This window comes from Microcaecilia unicolor, chromosome 9 (genome assembly GCF_901765095.1).
Source record: "Microcaecilia unicolor chromosome 9, aMicUni1.1, whole genome shotgun sequence".
NCBI lineage: Eukaryota > Metazoa > Chordata > Amphibia > Gymnophiona > Siphonopidae > Microcaecilia > Microcaecilia unicolor.
In genome coordinates, this window is record NC_044039.1 from 210,876,336 (window position 1) to 210,901,604 (window position 25,269).

At 41.9% G+C, this 25,269-nt stretch overlaps 1 protein-coding gene across 6 annotated transcripts in view; it reads left to right on the forward strand.

Annotated features, from left to right (window-relative positions):
* The window catches only part of FOXN3 (forkhead box N3), a 500,879-nt gene extending 477,190 nt beyond the window's left edge, over positions 1-23,689 (forward strand). For all 6 annotated transcript variants that reach the window (XM_030213917.1, XM_030213920.1, XM_030213919.1 and 3 more), the window contains one exon: positions 19,484-23,689. In XM_030213917.1, the coding sequence (XP_030069777.1) occupies positions 19,484-20,030 (547 nt within the window). In that variant the 3' untranslated portion in view covers positions 20,031-23,689. The remainder of the gene's footprint in view (positions 1-19,483) is intronic.
* The last annotated feature ends 1,580 nt before the right edge of the window (positions 23,690-25,269 follow it).

The window sequence follows — 25,269 nt, forward strand, 5'->3', positions numbered from 1 at the left end:
GTTGTCTATATTTGTATTTAAGGAAGTTGAAGTACTATGTTTGTTATACTGATTTTATATCAATAAAAAGATTAAAATTGAAGAAAAAAAATAGACGTCCATGTTTTATTCGACAATTTGTGAGCTGGGCGTTTTTGTCTTTCAGCGATAATGGAAAATGAAAGCGCCCAGCTCAAAAACGAATAAATCCAAGGCATTTGTTCATGGGAGGGGCCAGGATTCGTAGTGCACTGGTCCCCCTCACATGCCAGGACACCAACCGGGCACCCTAGGGGGCACTTTTACAAAAACAAAAAAAAAGGTAAAAGAGCTCCCAGGTGCATAGCACCCTTCCCTTGTGTGTTGAGCCCCCCAAATCCCCCTCAAAACCCACTGCCCACAAGTCTACACCATTACTATAGCCCTCAGGGGTGAAGGGGGGCACCTACATGTGGGTACAGTGGGTTTGGGGGGGTTGGACGACTAATAAGCATTAAGCAGTACAATTGTAACAGGTAGGGGGGGATGGGCCTGGGTCCACCTGCCTGAAGTCCACTGCACTCCCTAACAACTGCTCCAGGGACCTGCATACTGCTGCCAGGGAGGTGGGTATGACATTTGATGGTGAAAATAAAAAGTTGTGAAACATCATTTTTTTGTGGTGGGAGGGGGTTAGTGACCACTGGGGGAGTCAGGGGAGGTCATCCCCGATTCCCTCCGATGGTCATCTGGTCATTTAGAGCACTTTTTGGGGACCTGTTCGTGTGAAAAAAGGGTCCAACAAAAGTGTCCTAAATTTTCGCTAAAAACGCCTTTATTTTTTTCAATTATCGCCCTAACGCGTACATCTCTCCTCGGCCGATAACCACACCCCAGTTCCACCTTCACCACACCTCTGACACGCCCCCATCAACTTTGTCTGCATCCGCGACAGAGTGCAGTTGAAAACGTCCAAAATCGGCTTTCGATTATATCGATTTATTCGTTTTTGTGAGATAAACATCTATCTCCCGATTTGGGTCGAAATCTAGGCGTTTTTCTCTTTCGATTATAAGGTGGATGGGCGTCTAGCATTTAGCGTGCGCTAAAAACGGTAGTGCGGCTTTGTAAAAGGATCACTGAGTCTTTTCTAAATTGCTATCATGTCTTTTTTGTTGTTGTTTTTCTGAATGCTCATACCTCAACGTGTTTTCCAACCTAGATGACCTCTTCAAAGTTACCCTCATGGTTGTTTCATCTTTGTAATGTAGGGGCATCAGAAATTGACGTTTCTTGTTCGACTGCCAGAAACATGGCTTTACTATTAAGAGTAATTACACGGTCAGCTGTCTCGGGTTGGAATCATACACATGGACTCCCTTTTTAAATGAAAATAAACATAAAACCCGTGTACTTTAATGATCACTTGTTGTTTTCTCTCGGGGCAATGATGTTCGAAGGCAAAGTAGACTCCTATTTTAAGCTTATTTCATAAAGAAAGACCCCTGCATGTGAATTTCCAAAAGTCATTCATCCCTGTAAATGGGCTATTTGAAGATGACTCTTCCCAGTACACAAAGAAACTGTTGACCAAGACTAAAACCACTCACACAATGATCCATTCCCTAATAACTTAAATAAAGAAAACATTATTCCTTCTTAAACAAAATCTTGAATAATTGCAGTTTCTTAATATACAAACTCTGGCAAAAAGCAAGAAAAGGAGGAAAAGCCTCAGAGCTCAGCCTGGGACTCAGGTGTCCTCACAGACCGTAAACAGATACCTCATAGGTATAAAAAAAAACCTCCTTCTAAACGCTAATGCTGATTTTAAATATATTTAAAAAAATTTTCTTTATAAATACTGGAAAATGCAAAAAAAATGCTTATGGTGCAGTTAATTCAATCAATAGTATTGAACTCAACTTCTAAAGTTACAACACTTACCTGATGTGCTGTGCAGCTGCCAAGAGCATTGAAAGGGGTCCCACCCATAGGAGCCGGCTCTGTGGGTGCTTGAGCACCCCCAATATTGAGAAAAGTTTTGTATATGTCTAGGGAGGAGTTATTTCCACTGGGCTTAGCACCCCCAATAATTTTGAAAAGTTGGCTCCCATGGTCCCACCGACCGTGGCCAGTGTTTCGCAAGAAATGCTGCATCAGGGTTTGAGCAGTTTGTTGATGTAGACGTAAGTTATTTTGGATTCAGTGTCGGTTACTTTTGTTTCTTACTTTTAATACAGTTTTTACGTCGACTGCCAATATATCTTTTAGGACTGGTGGGTCTCGGGTACCCTGATGCAGCATTTCTTGTTTGTGCTGTAGCCGCACTCTTTTACCGCCAGCACAACACAGTTCAGTGGTAATGTAGAAGAATGTTGGCAGTTACCGGACCTGGGATTTCCTTGATAAAGCCTGTTACGAATGAAGGGCGAAACGGGACCCCGTCGGAATAGATATAAAAGATAAGATCCAGCTCCCGTGGCTCTGTGAACGGATGTGAAAAAAGTGCCATACTCAATTTATTGGCAAAACATTTTTAAAAAAATATAAAATTATAAAAATAGTGAACAGGAAAGTAAATATGTAACATGCAGTGGAGGTTTTTTTAGCAGATGAAGTGCTGTTCTGTGAGTCTGTAAGCAAGATTAAGAGACCACGGACATCCAGAAGCTTTTTCCTCCTATAATTTACTTTCTTTATTGATAATTGAAATGGTCACCAGATGAAGTTGTAGTTTATCCACTACAACATTTACAACCACATAACTGTTTTAAACAGTTGTTTTCATTTTAAGTGATTTGAGTTGTGAATATTTAGAAGCGTACACAATAATGGCAACATTAACGCATGGCCGTTAATTTAGGAAATAGAAAATCAGCCATTTTCCAGCGGCACTAAAAATGGCCTTGGTGCATGGGAAGACCTGCGTTTCTACCGCAGCTTTGTTTGCTGGTTACTTACCTTTCTTTTCCTCACAAAATATTGTCTACAAACCGATCACTTCTGATGCCCCATCTCCACCCCGTTTTCTAGCCCTTGACCCTTCCTCTCATTTACTTCAAGGATGCAGTGTTCTGTTTTACAACCCTGTCCAACCTTTTCCAGTCAGCTCCTCAAGCTTCTTTTCCCACTTTGACAAAACACACTCCTCATCAACCTTGGTACCATAGTGGTCTTACGCTTCTCCGCCACCAGGTAGTCGTGCAGAGAGAAAATAGCGTAAGTGCAAAACTTCAGAATTGTTATCAACTTCTAGAGAATCTTGTCGACATTATTATTCTCAGCTTAGAATGGCTAAAAAAAAGCATACTTACAAACAATTGAGTAAATCGAGCAATCCTTGTAGAATATTATTCTCCTTTTCTGCTTCTCTTACAGGCCAGGCAAAATTGTCAGTGTCCCAAGCTCAACCCGTTGCTTCCTTCTTTTTGGACAAATTCTTTTCACTTACAGTATCGCTTTCCATATTGCCTCCGACAGGCCTGACACATGGCACCTCTTGCCGATAGTTTAGCACTCAGTATGTCAACATGGTCCACTTTTTCTATTCCTACACTTACTCAGTTGTTGTTGGCCTTGACTGAGATGCATCTTACTACGTTGGTTTTGGGTTTCTTACCATCCAGTTGGTTGAAAATCGATAGACACTGCCTTCTACCTTTGGTTCTCCATCTAATAACTACCAGCCTTTCCTCTAGTACCGTCCCTCTTGCTTGGAAAAATGCTACAGTTAAGCCTGTTCTTAAAAATGGTTCACTTGATCCATCTGTTCCAGAACACTACCATTCTATCTCAAATCTTTGTCTGCTATCCAAAATCACTGAGCATATAGTCTTTGATCAGCTCCTACCATTCACAGACAGTCATCATATTCTACATTCTTATCAAATGAGTTTTCGTACCACCACAGTACTGAAACTACCCGCCTAACGTTCGACATATATAGAATTCCCCCGTTAGAGTTAAGAATGCCAAAGCCATCCAATAAAGAGCAAAACTCTGTTCCCTAGTCTTCAGAAATTTAGGTGTCAGGAGTGTTCGACATTGCACTTCAAAGTCTGGATGTGAAGAAATTGAGAAAGGCTTCCCCCCCCCCCCCCCCCCCCCCCAAAAGAGCAGAAAGATGCTCCATTCAAACTAAGCTATGCATTTGTATTCTCCATGATAAGGTAGGGGACTCTAGATAGATCCACTGAAGCAGGATGCATTTTTTTCACCGTCAAATAGGCTTTCCAAACAAATAGAATCTGTATATCTTGATCTAATCCAAGTTCATCTAGAATACACAGGTCCAGAGTCTTTGGAAATGTTTGACACAGATAGGTAGTCCCGGAGATAATTCCAAAATACTAATACTTTTTTTTTTTTAAGTACTCATTATGAGCAGTGCTCTACAGGAGGAATTAACAGATGCTTCCTCTTTAATTCCCAATTTCCCCTCCCCCACATCTGGATTGAAAGCTTGGCAGAATTGCAGCCTCTGTACCTTTAGGAGCATTCAGACTTACATAGTAACATAGTAAGTGACAACAGATAAAGACCTGAACAGTCCATCCAGTGTGTCCAACAGTCACATTCATTATCAATTCAAGATTAGATCAACAATGAACGTGAGATTATAGACTTGGTCATGGTCTTTCTTCGGTGTTTCTGGGTCATAGACTATAGAAGTTCACCCAGCTCTGTCCTTATGTTCCAACTACTGGAGTTCTCAAAATGACATTTCTGTACAAGTATCAGCACTTATTTCTTTAGCTTCTGAAATCCCTTTTATACGTGTAAGTGTCGATCCTTCATGTTTCAGTTGCCAAGTTAACGTTTTCCTCATTCACAATTGAAAAATGGATGCTCTTGCTGCACATAGCTACTGCATACTCCAGTACTCCCGCATGTATTATAGAAAAGGTTCTGTTTTGGCAGATCCTTTTCTAAAACACTACCGAAATTGGGCATATCAGTTCCAGTTTCTACACTCTGAAATCGGGTTTCACATTTACAGCATTGCCAGAGGTACCCAAAGAAGTGGTGGTATCTACAGCAGGAAGGGCCATTTTGAAACGTACACTCAAAAAGATGTCGATGACAAACATGCAATACAGTACAATACAATAAATCCCTCAGGAGTTCTATGTGGCTTACAAATTTAAGAGGACTGGACAATCTCCAGGAATATACAAATATTAGAAAAATCATTCACTTTAAAAAAGCTGGATAGTCTTCAAAGACTATAAAACCATTAGCAGGAATCACTCAACCATTATTAAACAATTTTAAAAGGTGGGTCTTCAAAGCTTTTCTGAAAGATCTAGAATTATCTAATTTCCTCAAACTTAAAGGCAGAACATAATAATAATAACACGACACTTCTATCCCACACTTACCATAAAAGTTCAGTGTGACTCACAAACGAATGACCTGGGTCAACTCCAGGAAGTTACATATAATAACAAAACAATTAAAATAATCACATGAAAACTTTTTTTTAGAAAATTTTTAAACACTTTTTGAAAGATCATATAATTTGATTGCCTTCTCTATCAGTAGGTAAATCATTCCAATGATTGGCAGTTAAGCCAATGTACGCGGAAAAAAAAAACCTGTTTGTAAACAACCCATTTTGGGTCCGGGTACTGTAAAGTACATCTACTATAATAAAACTCACCCTCAACGTTCTGAGGACACTGACGTCAGTGAAGCCAAGCCCTGACTTCCTTCAAAAAGGTTCGAAGGTTCGTGGTGGTGAAGCCACCAAAATCGCTCCGGGCCCCGCCCTCGAGGGCGGAGCAATGGCAGAACAACGAAGGGGTTGGCAGGCAGGGAGGGGGGGGGGAATCGCTCCGGGCCCCGCCCTCGCATCAAACGTCATGACATTGGGGGCGGAGCAATGGCAGAACGAAGGGGTTGGCCAGGGAGGGAGGGGGGGTGTTGGCGACAAAAACCTTGCTAGCGCCCGTTTCATTTGCTCTGAAACGGGCCTCTTTTACTAGTTATTTTATATTGCACATTTTTAGGGCAAGGATGTGACAGTAATAATGGAAGTCTATCAGAGCGATCCCCGTTTCGATGAGCTACGTTAACCCGTTTAGACAAATAGGAATCGTACCGTGTAAAATAAGGAAAGCCATAGTACAGAGCTTGACGATAATCCGAGGTCTTGATGGGAGCCAATGCAGATTCCTCAAAAGAGGAGAAGCTGATTCAAATCTTGAAGATCAGTAAATTATATGCATAGATGTTGCAGTCTTATAATATTATCTGTATATGTTCCATTACTTACGTGTATCAATGCAGAAGAGCTAGCAGTTAACAAGTCTTTTTTTTTTTTTTTTTTTTTTTCTAAAAGTGTTGTGCAAATCACCAGCATCGAGCAGGCCTCCAGATGGTGTCCAAACTTCACCTGGTGAGCGGTCTGAATATTGCCACTAACCAGGGTAGTACTGCCAAATAGTTCCTGCAGACAGTATTTTAGATATCAGTGCTTGAAGATTCAGTGGAGGGGGGGGGGATTCGGTTCCCCTCACTGATAAGCGTTTTAAAGACCACTGACCACCACAGGCTTAATATCCACCCCAGTGTTTTTATTGCTGGGTATTGTGGAGTTTCTATGATGATAGGTATTTCTTGGGGGGTCTCTGTCACTGTTTTAACCAAGACCACCTCTGTAGAAAAGATTGTCTCTTTGGTTTCCCAATCCCCTTTATGATTTTCTAGGTTTTCAACAATTTTATTCAAAGTGAGTGATCTAACTTGACTCCCGTGCAGTTTGCATCCACTTACTTTTATTTATTTTATTTATTGCATTTGTATCCCACATTTTCCCACCTCTTTGCAGGCTCAATGTGGCTTACGATACATCATGAATGGTGACAACATGAGAAAATACATTTTGTGTTACAGAAGGATCTTGGGTAACATGATAATAAAACATAATTTTAGTTTAACAAGTAAAAGTTGTAAGACATTTCTGGATATATGTATAGGAGTACACATTTATTGATCTTTGTGGTATGCTTTGTTGAATAGATGGGTCTTCAGTAGTTTGCGGAAGTTAGTTCATAGATAGTTTTTAAGTTGCGTGATATCGCATTCCAGAATTGTGTACTCGGGTAGGAAAAGGTTGACACATGCGCTATTTTGTATTATAGGTCTTTACAGTTGGGGAAGTGAAGATTAAGGAATGTGCGAGATGATTTTTTAGCATTTCTGGGTGGTAAGTCTATCATGTCTGACATGTAGGCTGGTGCGTCTCCATGAATGATTTTGTTAACTAGGGAGCATATTTTGAACATGATGCCTTCTTTAAGTGGGAGCCAGTGTAGCAATGGAGGGTTAAGTGACTTGCCCAGAGTCACAAGGAGCTGCAGTGGGAATCGAACTCAGTTCCTCAGGTCCCCAGGACCAAAGTCCACCACCCTAACCACTAGGCCACTCCTCCACTGTTGCTACTGTTTGAGATTCTACATGGAATGTTGCTATTCCACCAGGGGCATAGCCAGACAACAGATTTTGGGTGGGCCTAAGCAAGAATTGGGTGGGCACCAAGTGTTCTCCCCCCCCCCCCACCCCCCCAAAAAAAAAAAAAAAACCAAATGATCTCAGCTGGTGGGAAAACGCTTCTTTCCACCTTGGCAGCAGGCATGCACTGAAAACTGAGTATGCGCAGGTGCCGGTGTTGTGGAGAGTAGCGCTTTCGTTACCATCAGGGGGAAATCTTCAGCTGGCGGTGCTTGGGATGCCCACCAGTTACCACTAAACATGTGCTACTGTTGGGTGGGCCTGAGCCAATAACAAGCCCACCTGTGGCTACGCCACTGTATTCCACTAGCAACATTCCATGTAGAAGTCGGCCCTTGCAGATCACCAATGTGGCCGCGCAGGCTTCTGCTTCTGTGAGTCTAACGTCCTGCACATACGTGCAGGATGTCAGACTCACAGAAACAGAAGTCTGCGCAGCCTTCTACATGGAATGTTGCTAGTGGAATAGCAACATTCCATGTAGAATCTCCAATAGTAGCAACATTCCATGTAGAATCTCCAATAGTATCTATTTTATTTTTGTTACATTTGTACCCCGCGCTTTCCCACTCATGGCAGGCTCAATGCGGCTTACATGGGGCAATGGAGGGTTAAGTGACTTGCCCAGAGTCACAAGGAGCTGCCTGTGCCTGAAGGGGGAATCTAACTCAGTTCCCCAGGACCAAAGTCCACCACCCTAACCACTAGGCCACTCCTCCACTGTTGCTACTATTTGAGATTCTACATGGAATGTAGAATGTAGCAACATTCCGTTTAGAATCTCCAATAGTATCTATTTTTGTTACATTTGTACCCTGCACTTTCCCACTCATGGCAGGCTCAATGCGGCTTACATGGGGCAATGGAGTGTTAAGTGACTTGCCCAGAGTCACAAGGAGCTGCCTGTGCCTGCAGTGGGAATCGAACCCAGTTCCCCAGGACCAAAGTCCACCACCCTAAGCAGTACCCAGTGTAGCTTTTCTCATAGTGGTTTAGCACTTTCATACTTTCTCAAAAGTCAACAATCACGGTTCCAGACTGTTCAAAAGGACACCCGTTCTAAGCTGAAGACCTGGACACTTCAGGCTTGGAAAAAAAAATTGCTGAAGAGGAGCAAGACGGAGAAAATGATCTTTAGAGGTGTACGGCAGAACTGTACAGTAGAGGATTTATCGTCCTTCAAGCTTGATAATGAATGAAAAAAGCACATTGATTTAAAACACGCTGTTGCAGAAATGATTTCCATACAGCCTGGTCACTGAGTCTGAGTTTATTGCTAGTTATGATGTCCCCCATAAAGCTTTGATGAAATGTGGGGTTTCCCATGAAGAATAGAAAGGCATGATCTTGACTGAGCTGCACTGCTTCAGCTGCTAGCTGTCCAGCACAATCAGTTCTCTTTAATTGGATGCTAATGTATGGTAAGCATGAGCATTTCTGAATGCAAATGTACCCAAACACGAAAGTTTTAGCCGCTTGAGATGCATCACATGCTTTATTTTAATGAATGATTTTTAGGAGATGGTTATAAATTCACCTTCGAACTCGTTTGTATAATGGCTGATTTTCTCTTTGCAAGCATTTAGCATCCTCTAATGAAAACCCCCGCAGTGGCAAACCACAGAAAAGTAAATGCAGCTGGCATTCACAATCATGAGTGATATTGCATTTCAGCATTAATAATTGAAGGAGCTTCTCCTTTCCTGCTGTGTGCTGGGGATAATTTATGGATCGTAAAAAAAATTCAGTAAATCTAGAAAAAATTAAGTTTTATTAACCAAAAACTGCATTATATTTTGTATAATTGATTTCTCTCTTTTTTTTTTTTTTTTTTTTTTTTTTTTCTGCTGGCAATTATGCCGCCTTATGTGAATATTTTGATCCAATCAGATCCCTAATAACACTGTAAAAAAAATAACATCAGATTGTGAACGTCAGCATGTTATTGTGTTATATATCTCTGCACCATAGATCTTTGGATGAGTGTATTTGTCTATATGTTGTTAAAACTTTGGGCTAACATACAGACTTGTCAAGATAATCTAACATTTTCTTTAACATAGTAACATAGTAGATGACGGCAGAAAAAGACCTGCACGGTCCATCCAGTCTGCCCAACAAGACAACTCATGTGTGCTACTTTTGTGTATACCCTACTTTGATTTGTACCTGTGCTCTTCAGGGCACAGACTGTATAAGTCTGCCCAGCACTATCCCCGCCTCCCACCACCGGCTCTGGCACAGACCGTATAAGTCTGCCCAGCGCTATCCCTGCCTCCCAACCTCCAGTCCCGCCTCCCACCACTGGCTCTGGCACAGACCGTATAAGTCTGCCCCGCACTAACCCCGCCTCCCAACCTCCAGCCCCGCCTCCCACTACCGGCTCTGCTATCCAATCTCGGTTAAGCTCCTGAGGATCCTTTCCTTCTGAACAGGATTCCTTTATGTTTATCCCACGCATGTTTGAATTCCGTTACCGTTTTCCTCTCCACCACCTCCCGTGGGAGGGCATTCCAAGCATCCACCACTCTCTCCATGAAGAGAGTATCGGGTAGAATCCTATGTCACATATTTTAAATCTTAAATTAGCAGCATTTCTTCCAGTTGGCAAACCTCAGAGATCTGGGTAGAATCACCCTCAGAGCTAAGAAACACTTCGTCATTGGCAGAAAAACCTTACCACCTCTTATATTTTTTTGCAAACTACAATACTTTTGAAACAAACTGTGTTGCGCTTTTATCTAGCTGTCTCTTGCCATCAGAGTCATCCCCAGACCGACGTTGGCCAGCGCCACTTTTGCGATCTGTATGAGTGCAGCACAGTTTGTTTTAAAGTATTTTAGTTTGCAATGAGGTGGTGAGGTTTTTCTGCCGATGAGAGAGAGTTTCTTAGCACCGATGGTGATTCTGCCCTGGGAGCTCTTTGAGGCTTTTCCTCCCACCTTATGAATAATTAAGATTTTTGCACTAGAGCTGTTTATGTGTAATTTCGGGATAGTAATCTTTGTTGTAAGGTGAAGTCTTCTTCCTCATCCCTTTTATTGGGCGTAGCTGAAAATTCAAATATCCCACAAGTAGGAGCTGCACAGAAATTCTAGTAACATTATTGCATCCTTGAGAAAGCTGGCTTCATTGCTGGTTGGAAATGAACACAACAGATCAATGAACGGTCCGAAATGATCTTTACTGCAAAATCTCAAAAGTAAGATGCCCGACACAGGCCTTGTTTCGCCCAAAAAGGGATGCGTCAGGGGCTATAAGTTAGTCTTCGACACCAAGGCAACTGTATGGTGTGTGAAAATGACTACAAAACAGTGGCGTAGCCAAGGGTGGGCCTGAATGGGCCCAGGCCCACCCAGTAGCAGCACACTTATGATGTGGCTGGCAGAGATTCTCAGCCCCACCAGCCGAAACCTCCCAACAACTGTCCCTCCTGCATACCTTGTAAATAGCTGATGTTCGCTTGAAGCGACTGATACATGCTATGGGGCCAACATAAGCAGTGTGTATTAGTTGCTGCTCGCTGCTGGTATAAATCTGCTATTTAAAAGGTATGCGGGGGGATGTTTGAGAGACCATATGGTATGCAGGCGAGAGCGGGAGAGACAAATCACGTGTGGGATAAAACAGAGTTCTGCCCACCCATCTTGGGCCCAGGCCCACCCAAAATTGGGTGTCTAGCTACGTTCCTGCTACAAAATGGGGTCGTCCACGTGAAAAGGCAATGTGCTGTTATGCAGTCTTGTATTCCAGCATCATACAGTTGATCTGGTCATTTCCTTGACCGCTACTTGAGGGCCACCTCAAAATTAAGGGTTTCCCTTCTTGTGGTAACAAATGAATCTTCCCTTGAGTTAGGAGCACTGTTCCTTTCAGAAACATGCCTCGGAACTATTTTGAGGAGTGTAAACCCCCACCCCCAACCCCCCTGTAATCTAAATTTCTTCATATGCACTGTTCTCATAGCCTACGTATCACATACGCCTGCGTGCTTTACTTGTCTGTCCGATGTGCCTTTCTAGTTGGGCTCCTACCGCCCGATATTCAGCCAATTAAATAGCCTGAAGCCAGCTAAGCGCTAATATTCAACGTGAGATAGCCGGCAATCTCAGCAGAATATTGACACTTAGCGTCTAGCCCGGTCACGGAACATAGCAGGTTAGCGCCAATATTCACAGCTGACTGGCTAAGTTTAGTGGCCAGATACACCTGCATAAATATCAGGTCTGTCTTTGGCCACTATAACTTAGCCGACCAGCCGATGAATATTAGCTTAACCAGCTGTGTATATAATGACCCCCAAAAAATGGAAATTCAATGCCAGGTCGCCGGATATGGCCCGGTATTGAATTTCTGGGTTCGCTGCCAACCGCAGGAGTTAGCCGGGCTGCCTCCCACAGTTTCAGTATTGGCCCCCTAGATCTTACTAGTGAAAGTGTAACTGTACTTTTAAATAAATTCCCTGCTAGTGAAAAGTGAGAATGGCATAGAATTTGCACAGGACGTCAGACTCACAGAAACAGAAGCCTGCGCAGCCTTCTACATGGAATGTTGCTAGTGGAATAGCAACATTCCATGTAGAATCTCCAATAGTAGCAACATTCCATGTAGAATCTCCAGTAGTATCTATTTTATTTTTGTTACATTTGTACCCTGCGCTTTCCCACTCATGGCAGGCTCAATGCGGCTTACATGGGGCAATGGAGGGTTAAGTGACTTGCCCAGAGTCACAAGGAGCTGCCTGTGCCTGAAGTGGGAATCGAACTCAGTTCCCCAGGACCAAAGTCCACCACTCTAACCACTAGGCCACTCCTCCACTGTTGCTACTATTTGAGATTCTACATGGAATGTTGCTATTCCACTAGCAACATTCCATGTAGAAGTCGGCCCTTGCAGATCACCAATGTGGTTGCGCAGGCTTCTGCTTCTGTGAGTCTGACGTCCTGCAGGACGTCAGACTCACAGAAACAGAAGCCTGCGCAGCCTTCTACATGGAATGTTGCTAGTGGAATAGCAACATTCCATGTAGAATCTCCAATAGTATCTATTTTATTTTTGTTACATTTGTACCCTGCGCTTTCCCACTCATGGCAGGCTCAATGCGGCTTACATGGGGCAATGGAGGGTTAAGTGACTTGCCCAGAGTCACAAGGAGCTGCCTGTGCCTGAAGTGGGAACTCAGTTCCTCAGTTCCCGAGGACCAAAAACCACTAGGCCACTCCTCCACTGTTGCTACTATTTCAGATTCTACATGGAATGTTGCTATTCCACTAGCAACATTCCATGTAGAAGTCGGCCCTTGCAGATCACCAATGTGGCCGCGCAGGCTTCTGCTTCTGTGAGTCTGACGTGCTGCATGTACGTGCAGGACATCAGACTCACAGAAACAGAAGCCTGCGCAGCCTTCTACATGGAATGTTGCTAGTGGATTAGCAACATTCCATGTAGAATCTCCAATAGTAGCAACATTCCATGTAGAATCTCCAATAGTATCTATTTTATTTTTGTTACATTTGTACCCTGCGCTTTCCCACTCATGGCAGGCTCAATGCGGCTTACATGGGGCAATGGAGGGTTAAGTGACTTGCCCAGAGTCACAAGGAGCTGCCTGTGCCTGAAGTGGGAATCGAACTCAGTTCCCCAGGACCAAAGTCCACCACTCTAACCACTAGGCCACTCCTCCATGAAGTAGAGCAGCTAAAAGCTCTGTGTATTGGTGTGGCTCCTGGTCGCTGTTGTGGCTACTGTGTTCCACAGCAACAAACGAGAAGCACAAAGAAAAGAACAAGCTAGAAATGACCAGTAATCAGTAATGCAGAACAGACTTGTATTAGCTTCAAAGGCGACTCACGACTCGACACAGGCCCTGTTTCAGCAATAGGGTCTGCATCAGGAGTCGGCAATAAATACATAATGCTTTAGCATTATAACATATGGAAAAGCCCAAAGTAATTCATAACAAGCTTCAAAGGTGACTTACGATTTTACATTGTTATTTTATATATCCTATATAATAAAAAGCACCTCCAACATTCTGAAGCTGACTCCGTGGCAGTGTAGGGTTCGTAAGTCTGTAGTTCAGCGTTTCATTGGCTCTCACTGTCAACGAAGAACCAATCAGACTGAACGGAACTTGGAGGGAAGTGGAGTGGATTGAATCTCTAACAACCAATCATATACAGGGAGGTACGAACATCAGTGGAGGCAAATGCACAGAACGGAAGGAAAGACAAACATTTAATTACCTTGTCACTCACATACATCTCACACACACAGACACACACACACTCAATCACTCCGTGTATCTCTCTCTTACACTGTCTGTAAAACACACTGTCACTCTCAGTCTCTCACATGGGCAACTGTATGTTGCATTCTCACGAGTAAGGAGCTCTTCTGATGTGATTGTTAAACTGATTGAAGGGCCTGAACAAGGAAAACTTTTACCACATTGTAACACAGTTTACACAAAAAATATTGTATATAAAGAAATCTTACACATGTAAACAACAATTATATTCAGAATACAACTGTGGAAACATTAATGGCAGGAACGCATTACATTGCTAGCGCCCGTTTCATTGCGTTAAGAAACGGGCCTTTTTTTACTAGTATATATATATATATACACACACATACATACATATACTTGTTATGAATTACTTTGGGCTTTTTCAGTGTTCACAACTTTTAGGGGGAAGTTACCAATGTGAGCTATTGTTAAGATGGGTTATTTTAGCTAAGGATCTCCTTTCATAAATTGAGACCCTGTGCTAAAATAGTACAACTTGTGGTAAATAACCTGTCTTAACAGTAGCCCACATTGATAACTCCCCCCCCCCCCTTAAACGTAAACTGTTGGCATTTAGCCAACCAGGAGATGTTTGTTCAGCTGTCTCTTCATGTATGGTGTACAGCGCTGCGTATGCCTTGTAGCGCTATAGAAATAAGTAGTAGTAGCTGTCTCATATATTCCTTAAGATTTCCACCGGCTGGAACAGTCACTTATAATCATCTGTATAAAAGCAGGTTGTAAAGCCCCAAAACTGGATCGAACTACATAGTAGTCTCGTATATAGATTGAAAAAGAGTGACGAGGTGAGATCCCTGCAGGGCTGGTGTTAGGCATTCAGAGGCCCAGGGCAGAAACCAGAGAAGGGGCCCTAAAACTGGCCTTCAGCCTCTCCCTCCTTTTAGCTTGAGGCAGTTTTGGGGACCCAAGGCCATTGCCCTGTTTACCATCCCTGTGGCACATCACAATAAAATATCCAAGTAGACCACTAGTGAAAACTGGTTACCTGAAAGAAAAGAATCTAAATCATCCACCTCCTGACCACGTTACCAAAATTGAAAGATCCACCATATCAAATTCACACAAAAAATCCCTGATGTCCAAGTCAGAACATCCCCACTAGACAGATTTCCTGTTTGAAAATATGCGAGATAGACGTCCGTACTCTGGAAACGTCCATAATGAATATCCATTTTACAAACTGGGACGTCCAAATTATGAACCAGGGAGGGGGAGGATGAGGGACTTGAACATCTGTATGGCAGCATTCTTGAAAATGGCCACACAGACAATCCAGGCAGAGCAAACGACGATTGCTGACAGCATCCTAGTGGTTACTGCTTTTTTTGCTTTCTAAACAGGGCCGGGCTAGCCGTTAGGCTAGACTAGGCTGTTGCCTGGGGTGACAACAGGCAGCGGCAGCCAAAGCAAAACAAGTCCTGACGTCCGCACAAGTGCAGAAGAACCATCAGAGCATACTTTTACTTGTAAAACAATGTTTAATATTTTATTATTTGTTACATTTGTACCCCACATTTTCCCACTTATTTGCAGGCTCAATGTGGCTCACATAGTACCGTGAGGCGTTAGCCACCTCCGGTGATGAAACAAATACAGAGTGATGTTATTGTCAATGAGATAAATGTGTTACAGACATATTAGGGAATCATAGAGAACAGGAGTTATATAGTGTTAATAGTGTTCATTACAAGTTTTGGTTTCTTTGTATTGCTGGGTTCAGGCGTTTAAGTTGGGTCAGTAGGGTATGCCTTTTCGAACAGGTTGGTCTTTAGTGATTTCCGGAAGTTGAGGTGGTTGTACGTTGTTTTTACGGTTTTTGGTAGTGCATTCCAGAGTTGCGTGCTTATATAGGAGAAGTTGGATCCATAAATTGATTTGTACTTGAGACCTTTGCAGCTAGGGTGGTGAAGATTTAGGTATGTTCGTGATGATCTGGTTGAGTTTAATAGTTTAAACTCTAGAATTATGATGATCCTACAATTCTACAAAAACTCATAATTAGACATCACGTGTTAATTATGAAAATATTGGGGGACCTAAAAACTTATTGAAGGAGGGCAGGGGACATAAGGCTGAAGTTCTACCTAGGACGCTTTGTACTGTGCACTGCCCTGGTCCTAAATTACCCAGTTTGTTATAATAAAGTTTTTGTGTGCCATACATGAAGTTGTTCCATGCCTTAATTTAATCAGTGTAACAAATGTTTAGTTACCAGAGAATGAAACAGCATTAGGATGTGTGGATCTTCAAAGGCTACCCACACCTTCCTGCTGTCAGATGATTTCATTTCCCAAAAGCTATTAAGTAGTAAGTTTAAAACAATTGGATAAAATATTTCTTTGCTCAATGCGTAATTAAAACTCTGGAATTCGTTGCTAGAGAGTGTGATAAAAGCAGTTAGCTTAGCAGGGTTTAAAAAAAAGGCTTGAACCGTTTCTTACAAGAAAATCAACTGCTTATTCCTGGGATAAGCAGCATAAAATCTATTTTACTCTTTTGGGATCTTGCCAGGTAGTTGTGATTTGGATTAGCCACTGTTGGAAACAGGATACTGGCCTTCAGTCTGTCCCAATATGGTCATTTTTATGTTCTTAGAGGAGTTGGCTTGCATTTTGTATTCCATTGCAATTCCTTTTATCTTAGCAGGTCTTCCTTAAGTCCTTGAAATTAATGGAATTCATGTTTAGAATGTTGGGGTCATTTTTACTCTACATGAAGGTAAAAGGCATGTCGGTTTATAAATACTCCGTTTCACTGTTACTTGTGCTTTGGAGTTTGGTTTTCCAGGAGTAACCTCTTTTCTGACAAGCTTGTTTTATAAAACTGCTATTCCCACAGCTGCCCCTGCCCCCAACAGATACTGCATGCTGGCTCGTATTGCTGGAACATCTGTCTGATACCAGTTACCCAGTGTTCAGGAACATCTGTCTGATAACCAGTGATCGTACTGGACAATAAACAATCTTCATTCCCTTCGACCCTCATGGTGCCTGATACACACCTACCTCACTCGACCACAATATAACCTTGTTATCAACCGATTGGCGAACGCCTTTACGGTACTATGTAAGCCACATTGAGCCTGCAAATAGGTGGGAAAATGTGGGGTACAAATGTAACAAATACATAAATACCAGTTACCCAGTGTTCATTTCTTCAGCTCTGTATTTGGAAGTGGTGATCAGTGTTCAAAATATCTGAGGACTTATAACTGAGCCAAGCATAGTAAGGAGTCCAGTGGAATGGGGAAAAATGGAGGCTATTTGAGCCCCAAAATATTTCTAGTTTATACCATAAAAATAAAGTTGTACCAAGCATGGGAGCCTATTCTAGAAAGGAAAGTAGGCACCTGCTTTTCCTTATAAAATACTAGCGTAACAGGCATATACCTGCATATGGTCACAGGCACCAGCACTTGGAAGCAAATTCTATAAATGGCGTCAAAAGATTAGTGTAAATGGCACTCAAGAGTTTTGCACCCTCTATAGAATAGCGCTTAGTGCCAGGGTCCGCGTCTGTGTCCCGCAAATGACGTGACGGATTCAGCTGGAGTGGGCTTCGACAGCAACTCCAGTAGTTGGAATCCAAAAACAATACCAGGCGGACATCTACGATCGATGTCCCAGAAATGCCAAAGAAAGACCATGGTCAAGTATTTTATATCACCCTCGTTGTTTGGTTTAATCATGAATTGATAATGAGTGTGACTGTTGGGCAGACTGGATGGGCCGTTCAGGTCTTTATCTGCCACCACTTATTATATTACAGTTTTAGGCGCAAGGATTTATATCAACTTTCCCGCCCCGAAGAGGTCACTAGACCACCAGGGCAGTAGTAAGGGGAGGGGGGTGAGGGGGGGTGTGACGGGGGCGAGGGGAAAATGTGACAGGGGCGGAGCAAGGGTGTGAAAGGGGGCGGGTGGGTGTGGTAGGGACGGGGCATGTGTCCTCCTTTTGGGGGGACAAAATATGGTAACCCTACCTGAAGGCCCTTTGCAATAGTATGCTGCATTCCAACATCAACACAATGATTTTTTGCCATTAAATATAGGGCAGCTCCTTAAGGTTTAACTTAGAGCCTCCTTTTTCCTGGATTGCGCTGGAGATGTTCTCCGAGGATCTGTGTAGAATGTTGGCCTCACAGGGGGAATTTCTATAAGTGGGCACCCTGAGGAGACATGGTGAAAGTCTATTCATAAGAGCATAAAAATAGCCATGCTAAGTCTAGCCCGGTATCCTTGCTTCCAACAGTGGCCAATCCAGGTCACAAGTACCTGACAATCCCAAATAGTAGCACCATTCCAGAATCCCAAAGAATAGCAATATTCCATGCTACCAATCCCAGAGCCAGAAGCGGCTTCCCCATGTCCATCTCAGTTTCACTTCATGGCTAGATTACTGCAGCTTGTTTCTCACAGGCCTCCCACTAAACCATTTTTCTCCCCTTCATTCCTTTCAGAATTCTGCTGCATGACTTATGTTCCGCCAGTGTCATTACGCTCACATTAGCCCTCTCCCCCGAGTCACTCGATTGGTTCCCCATCCATTTCCGCAAACAGTTCAAACTCCTCTCTTATTGACTTAGATGAGCATTCACTCTGATTCTATACCAGCATCTGGGAGCCCAGATTCCATGATAGAATACCAGCATATCCCAGTATCGGTGCGTCTCACATTTATTACACCACTCATACATCTGGTATAATTGCAGTTGCGGAAATGCTGTCAATTATGAGCATAAATGGGAGCCCCGCCCATGTTTACATCTCCCTTGTATTTATAAACTGTGCCATTTATTTACAGAACTCTTTCATGCATAAGCGTAAACTTTCACACGCACAGATGTGTAACTGCGGGCACCCTGTGCGACAATTGCCCTTATAAAGCCCAAAATACGAGCTGCTCTTCTGTGTGCCAAAGAGCTGGAACTTATAAGAACAGCAGATGTTTCATGCATCCGGCATAAGGAAGTTATAACATTTTTTAATGAACGCTTCTTTACATGGTGTTCCAAAGCAGCTCTAGGACATTGCTTTTCGTTTTCCTTGAAGTACTAAGGGACCAACCGTGCTTTACAAAAAAAAAAAAAAAAATCAAAGCATTTTGTATACAATAGAGTGTACCGGTGCCTATCTTGTAATGTTTTGAAGTTTCCCAGTATACATTTTTCTTTAAAATTTTTTTTTTTTTTGCTAAATTGTATTCTACACACTCCTCCCCCTTAACAGAAATTAAGAGAATTTTTGAACTGCAAAGAAGGAAAAAAAACCAAACGTGTCATTTACTTGTTAAAATGTAAGATTACAGCTGCGTAGATATTCGAGCCCTTCGCCTGAGCTTTCCTGGCAGACCCAGGAAAAACCCAGTGGTAAGAATGCCTAGAAACTCCTCCTCAGCCATTCCCAACCCAGTCCTGGAGGCATACTTACTCCCATCGGGTCTTCAGGATATCCACAATGAATATGCATGAGATAGATTTGCATGCACATCTAACTCATGAACTGGATTGGGAATGGCTGCTCCTTCTGCAGTTCTGCTGGTCGCCTTGTATATTTCTATCTGCTTGGAATTGAATCCGATATGTGTTTTCATTTTGCTCCAGTGTTGCAATTTTTATTGAAGTCCATAAACATATGTGCACGTGTTACACTTCCAGTTTTCAACTGATTAACAGCTTGTATATTTCTTCTGACAGGAACGGGATTCCAAACTTCCGGATTCGGACCGAAAGTGAGCAGTCGTGCGGTTCTCCAGTTGTTAGCAGCGATCCCAAGGAGGATCATAACTACAGCAGCGCCAAATCTTCCAATAACGGGAGCACCTCACCCACCAGTGACTCGATATCCTCTTCCTCAGCCGATGACCACGATCAGTTTGCTCCTAAAGGCAGCCAAGACAGCGGCGAAGTTCAGTTCCCGGGTCCGGAGACCCCCAGCGAAACGGAGGAGGAGGACAAGAGACAGAGCAGAAAAGAAGCCAAGGATTGTTTAACAGACAGTGGGTACACATCCCAGCACAAGAAAAAGCAGCATTTAATGAAGGCAAAAAAGGTCCCCAGCGACACACTGCCGCTGAAAAAGAGACGCACGGAAAAACCTCCCGAGAGCGATGACGAGGAGATGAAAGAAGCAGCCGGGTCACTCCTGCACTTAGCAGGAATCCGATCCTGTTTGAATAACATCACCAATCGGACGGCAAAAGGCCAGAAGGAGCAAAAAGAAAAGGAACCCACAAAAAATTAGAACAAATCCCGTTGATTTGTTTGAACTTAACACGTTTTGTTTCAGCACGTCAGGTGACTTCTAATGATTTGTGGCAATATCAGCAATTCTTTTTTTCTTTTTCATTTTTTTTTTTTTATTCTAGTTTTGTTTTCTTTTGAACCCTTAAGAGTTTTATTTTTAAAGGAGATTGAAGCCATAAAACTCACTCTAACTCTCAGCTAACTTACAAAAGATTTTCATTAAACTGAAGATTTAAAAAAAAAAAAAAAAAAAAAGTAATCTTAAAAAAAGCCCCAGACCCCCTTGCTTTCTCCTCCTTAACAGAAGCAAACGCATAGTTGGGTGTTCAGTGGTATTATTTTGTCTGGAGTTCAATGTGGCACTGGAAGCCCCTTTTGCCCGAAGAAGACCAGTTCCTACTTTTTAAGATCATTCAGGCCAAACCAGTAGATTGAAGAGAAAGTGAGCAAAAGGCTTCTGAGTTATTGGCTAGGAAAGCACCTGAGGAGATCCACAAGCAGCAGAGAAGCCAACCAGGAAGTAGCTGGTGGATACAGTTATGCCACCAGTTGACCTTGGAGAAGCACTGGTAATAGCTGTTACCAAACATCCCATCTGGCCCATAATGTGAAGGTTAATAACTTCAGATTGGGGAGGGGGAGTGAAATGTATGCCACAGATTTCAATGAAATAATGAAAACAAAGTTAGAACAATAAGATTATTTAATGGTATTTTTATCGTTAATCATTGATTTGTTTTCTGTTAAATTAAAAAGAATAGTCAAAAAGCCATAAGCCTGAAAATTGGCACTGTGTACAAAAATAAAGTAACACATATAATATATATATATAGGTAATACATGTACCCATATATATATATAGATATATAGCTATATATATATATGGGAATAAACTATGTCTTCTAAACTGCCTGAGTGAAAAGCAATCAAGTATATCAAATTTCAGTAGCTATTAAAGATGGAAAGGGTGGTCTTAATTTTGTGTTGGATCGACATGCGTGATGTAACCGATAATGCTATGAAACCTGCTATTAGCGTGCTCTGTTTCAAAGCCTACTGATGGACACGAGGAGGAGATGGAACCCAGAGCTCCTGTACTGCCCTCTGCAGGTGCTGTCGTTCATGCTAAAACCGACACAAGATTTCCCACCTTCACCCATCGTAGCCAGCAGAAGCGTCTGCCCCATGATGCATGGACTTCCTTTACAACCAGAAAACAAACACAGAACCTTTTTTTTTATTCAAAGATAACAAAGTTCTTGTAAGGTAAATAATGTATTTAGCATGAAGCATGAATTATTTTCATATAAATATAGTAACTTGAGGAAAGGCTATGCCTCTAATTTTTAGGCCCGTAGGCCTTGACTTTTTTTTTTTTTTTTTGGAAGCAGGTGTTTAAGGTTTAACCTTCTTCAGGGACAAACATTGACTGTTGGTAATTTACTTTCTGCAATATACTAAAAAAAACAAAAATCGTCATGCTCTGGAAGGGGCTTGGATGATTGAGTTATACTGCCTTGTCTGCACATTCAGCCCCCTACTTCTCTGTTTATTGGGGAAAAGTGGAAAGTGTGTCCTTTCTCCTTGTCTGTATATGTCAACCATGATGCAATAATTAGTGGGCAAATTGAGTAGTGAGTGTGTATGATAGAATGAGGGGAAAAAATAGAAGGAAGCTTAGCTTTTGGGGGAGAGAAGAGCGGAAGGGAAGGGAGCATTGTGCTGTGGCTTGGGGTTAGATACATCCTAACTCAAGTTGGCCAATTTGCCAGTTCCTGGAAGAGGAGCGAAGCCTGCTGTAATGGGAGCATCAGGTGCTGGAGGTTTTGTAGGATGAGCGCTCTCTCGTGGAATATTGCATTACTGACCTTGAATTTGCTAATAAAATTCCTATGTAGTGCAGCTTCCCTTTACATCCCAGTGTCTTAACGAGCTGGTAAACTAGATTCATCCAAGCAAAGCAGTGTACTATGATTTCATGTGGTCACAGTTTGGAGGAGAGCGCTTTCTGTGAAATTGCACCATATGCTGTTTAGACTTCGTTGGGGGAGGGGTTGCATGTGTAGCTAAGAAATAGGCTGAACGTTACTGTGAGGTAACTTAACAATCGTCCGCACAGAGGTAAAGTATGCAAACACTTTTCATCACTCGTGGACTTTGCAGGCTTTTCACTTTGCTTTCACGTTGAAAATTGTCCCAAGAAAGCTGCGCGTGACCTTTACACCCGAACGGTGAAAGGTGTTTGCATAGTTCCAAACTCTTGTTCCCAGGACTGGCTTTACATGCGTAAAGGGCAGGCAGTTTAATATAAAGGCCCTTTTCTGCCCATAGAAATTACTTTAAAAATTGCCCTCAGTACTACCTAGCATAGCCACCTTGCTCCATGTCATCAGACAAAGTTTAGTCCAGCCCTGGTTTTACCCCCATTGCATGCTGGGTGTTTCAAAGTATCTCTTCACTGGTATTGTGGCATTCAGTGAATCTGATGCATGGTGAGTGTCACTATCTTACCCCCAACCCTCTTAGTATCAATTAAATACTATGAGAGTTTTGGGCCTTCTTATCAGTATCCATACCAAGAACTGGTAAATTTGGTCCCAAGCTTTCAGTTCTACTGCTGATTGAGTAAGAATTGAGCTGTATTTTTCTGTTCTCTATGTGATTTATCGCTTGTTGGGAAAGTTGATGTTAAACCTTTACATAGTGCAATAGCTTTTCCCGCAAGGCATTACTCTGTGCCATCGACCTGTCGACGATGAACCTTTCCAAAATTCTCCTTTAGAAGGGAGAGGAATAGGACATTTAAAGCAACAGGTACTACCAAAACATATTGTGCAAATAGACAAAACTTATTAGGCATTATTAACCCCTTTTGAGTGTTTACTTCATCAAGAAAATATAATCAGTATTTCAAGTTTTTGAAAGCCTAGTAAGTTACGTTTACCATTATGACCTAAATAAGTTTGGTGTTCAGGGCTGGTGAACATCAGGAGACAGCAGTAGCATTACGCCGAGAGTCCTCGGGAAGATAGTGTGCAGAAAACAAGAGGATATTACAAGGGAAATCATTTTCTGAAATAACATGTCATATGGTGATTATACAGCTTATTCCAAATTGCATGTGTAACGTCAAAAAGGAAGATATTAGAACACATGCCTCGCACGCTTATGAGCAGAATTTGAGACCACTAAGGGGGGAGAGAGTTACCAATGTGGGCTGCTATTAAGATGGGTTATTTTACCACAAATCGTGCTATTTTAGCACCAGTCCCATTGCATGCAGTGAGACCTAGTTACTAATAACCTGGGTTAACAGTAAAGTAACACAACGCCAGCCCATGTTTATTTACAAAATTTATAACAGTCTAAGCAGTGAACACCCATAATAAATAATAAAACAAAACAACAAGTATATAAAAATGTTTTAAGTGGCCATTTTTATAATAACATAGATTCAAAGGCAATTAAAATATAAATCAAGTGTCACTCTCCAAAGGCTAGTCTAAAAAAAAGTAGGTCTTAAGACATTTGCGGAACGCAAATTGTTGTAATGTATGTCATAAAAGTGAGCCAGATATTAAGGCAGTCAAGCCATTGTGACATCACTGATTAGGCTGGATCTGAGGCATTGGTGGAATGAGACATTATGACATCACAGTAGCAGCTCTGGTTACCAGAGATTGAAATTCTTCACACTGGGGGGGGGGGGGGAGGGGAGGTTATCGGCTTGGTCTACTATTATGATGTTATTATACCAGTAACTTGTGCTATTTTAGCATAGCTCCCATATTATACAGTGAGATCTACTTACTAATAACCTAGATTAACAATCTAACAGTCAGATTTAGGCAAACTGACCTGATGGAATTTGTGATTCCGGATTCCACACTTCAGCTTACTAATTAAGTCTGTTATAAAAAAAAAATTGAATATAGATTTGGCTCAAAGAACTGTAGATCTTTTATCTGTGATTACTCTTCCCTACCTAAATGTGAAGCCTTTCCTTGTCCATCCATACACATATTCAGCAGTCCACTTAAGTTTGCAGGTGACCCATCCCCAAGCAGAAAACATTGCCATAATACACCCAACTAAAATACCATACTAGAGAAAGCATGACTAATAACACTGGCACATGCTCCATGATTAATACCGGTTTTCTCATTTGGTTATGAAAGGAAGCTAGTTCGTTTTGGTGGATTGCCAATGCCCAGTGAACTCATTTAGGGAGGGAGGGTTTTGATGGCATCCATTTACCATGACTTATTTGCACCATATCCTCTTGGTTGTCGTACTCCACATCAGTTTTCACCGTTTGATCGCTCTAGTCTTCTGTATTCTAATTCTCCACTCCTCAGTAATATATCAAACACTGTTATGCACAGAATGGAACACTGTGATCTAATTTAAATAATACTTTTTTAAATTATTTATACTATTATGTAATATACATCACCACTTTTGGGTATATAAAGAAAGTGACATCCCTCTTTTAATTATCTGCCAAACATTAAACTTCTGTTTGGTTTCACACCGAAGTTTTTAACGTTTTACAGAAGTTGTAATGATGTCTTTTATACTAGAATGTGTAAATCAAAGTATATGCATTTTTCTGTTCCTATGTTGGACTGGAGTTTGTAAGGATTTACACAGGCCAGGATATTGTGTAAAAACTACACACATGTGTAAAAGAACCTTTTACCTTATGACAGCGGTTCTTGGGTTTGTCTTCTGTTTTCTCGTTTAGTACTGGTGATTCTTGAATTATATATAGACTGGGTTACTTTATTTGCAGATAATGCACATGTGATCTTAGACTTCTTCCATAGTTCAAACAAAATACTAATTTTACTGACCAAAAAAGAGAAGATTGAAATCCAGATGCTTCAATGGTGCTGTATTTTGTTGACGTTCGTTCTTCGAACACCAGTGTTTAACAAAGGTCGCTCCTGGGTTAATGCACAAATAAACAGCCTTTTGTTTTTTTGTTACTGTTGAAACCTGTGCATATTTTAACAATAAATATGTAATGCTATTTTGCTGTTCTATCACATTTGCAGCAGGAGGAGAAGGAGATTTCATTTCCTGTTGCGAAAGATGAGAAATTTCACACTGGATTCTCAGAGAATCTAATATCGTTCCTCTATTATAGCTAGAAATTGGACTCCGTATTTTTACGACTGTGACCTATAACTCCAGTACCTTTTCTTTTCTAGCTCAATTAAGATGGGAAATAA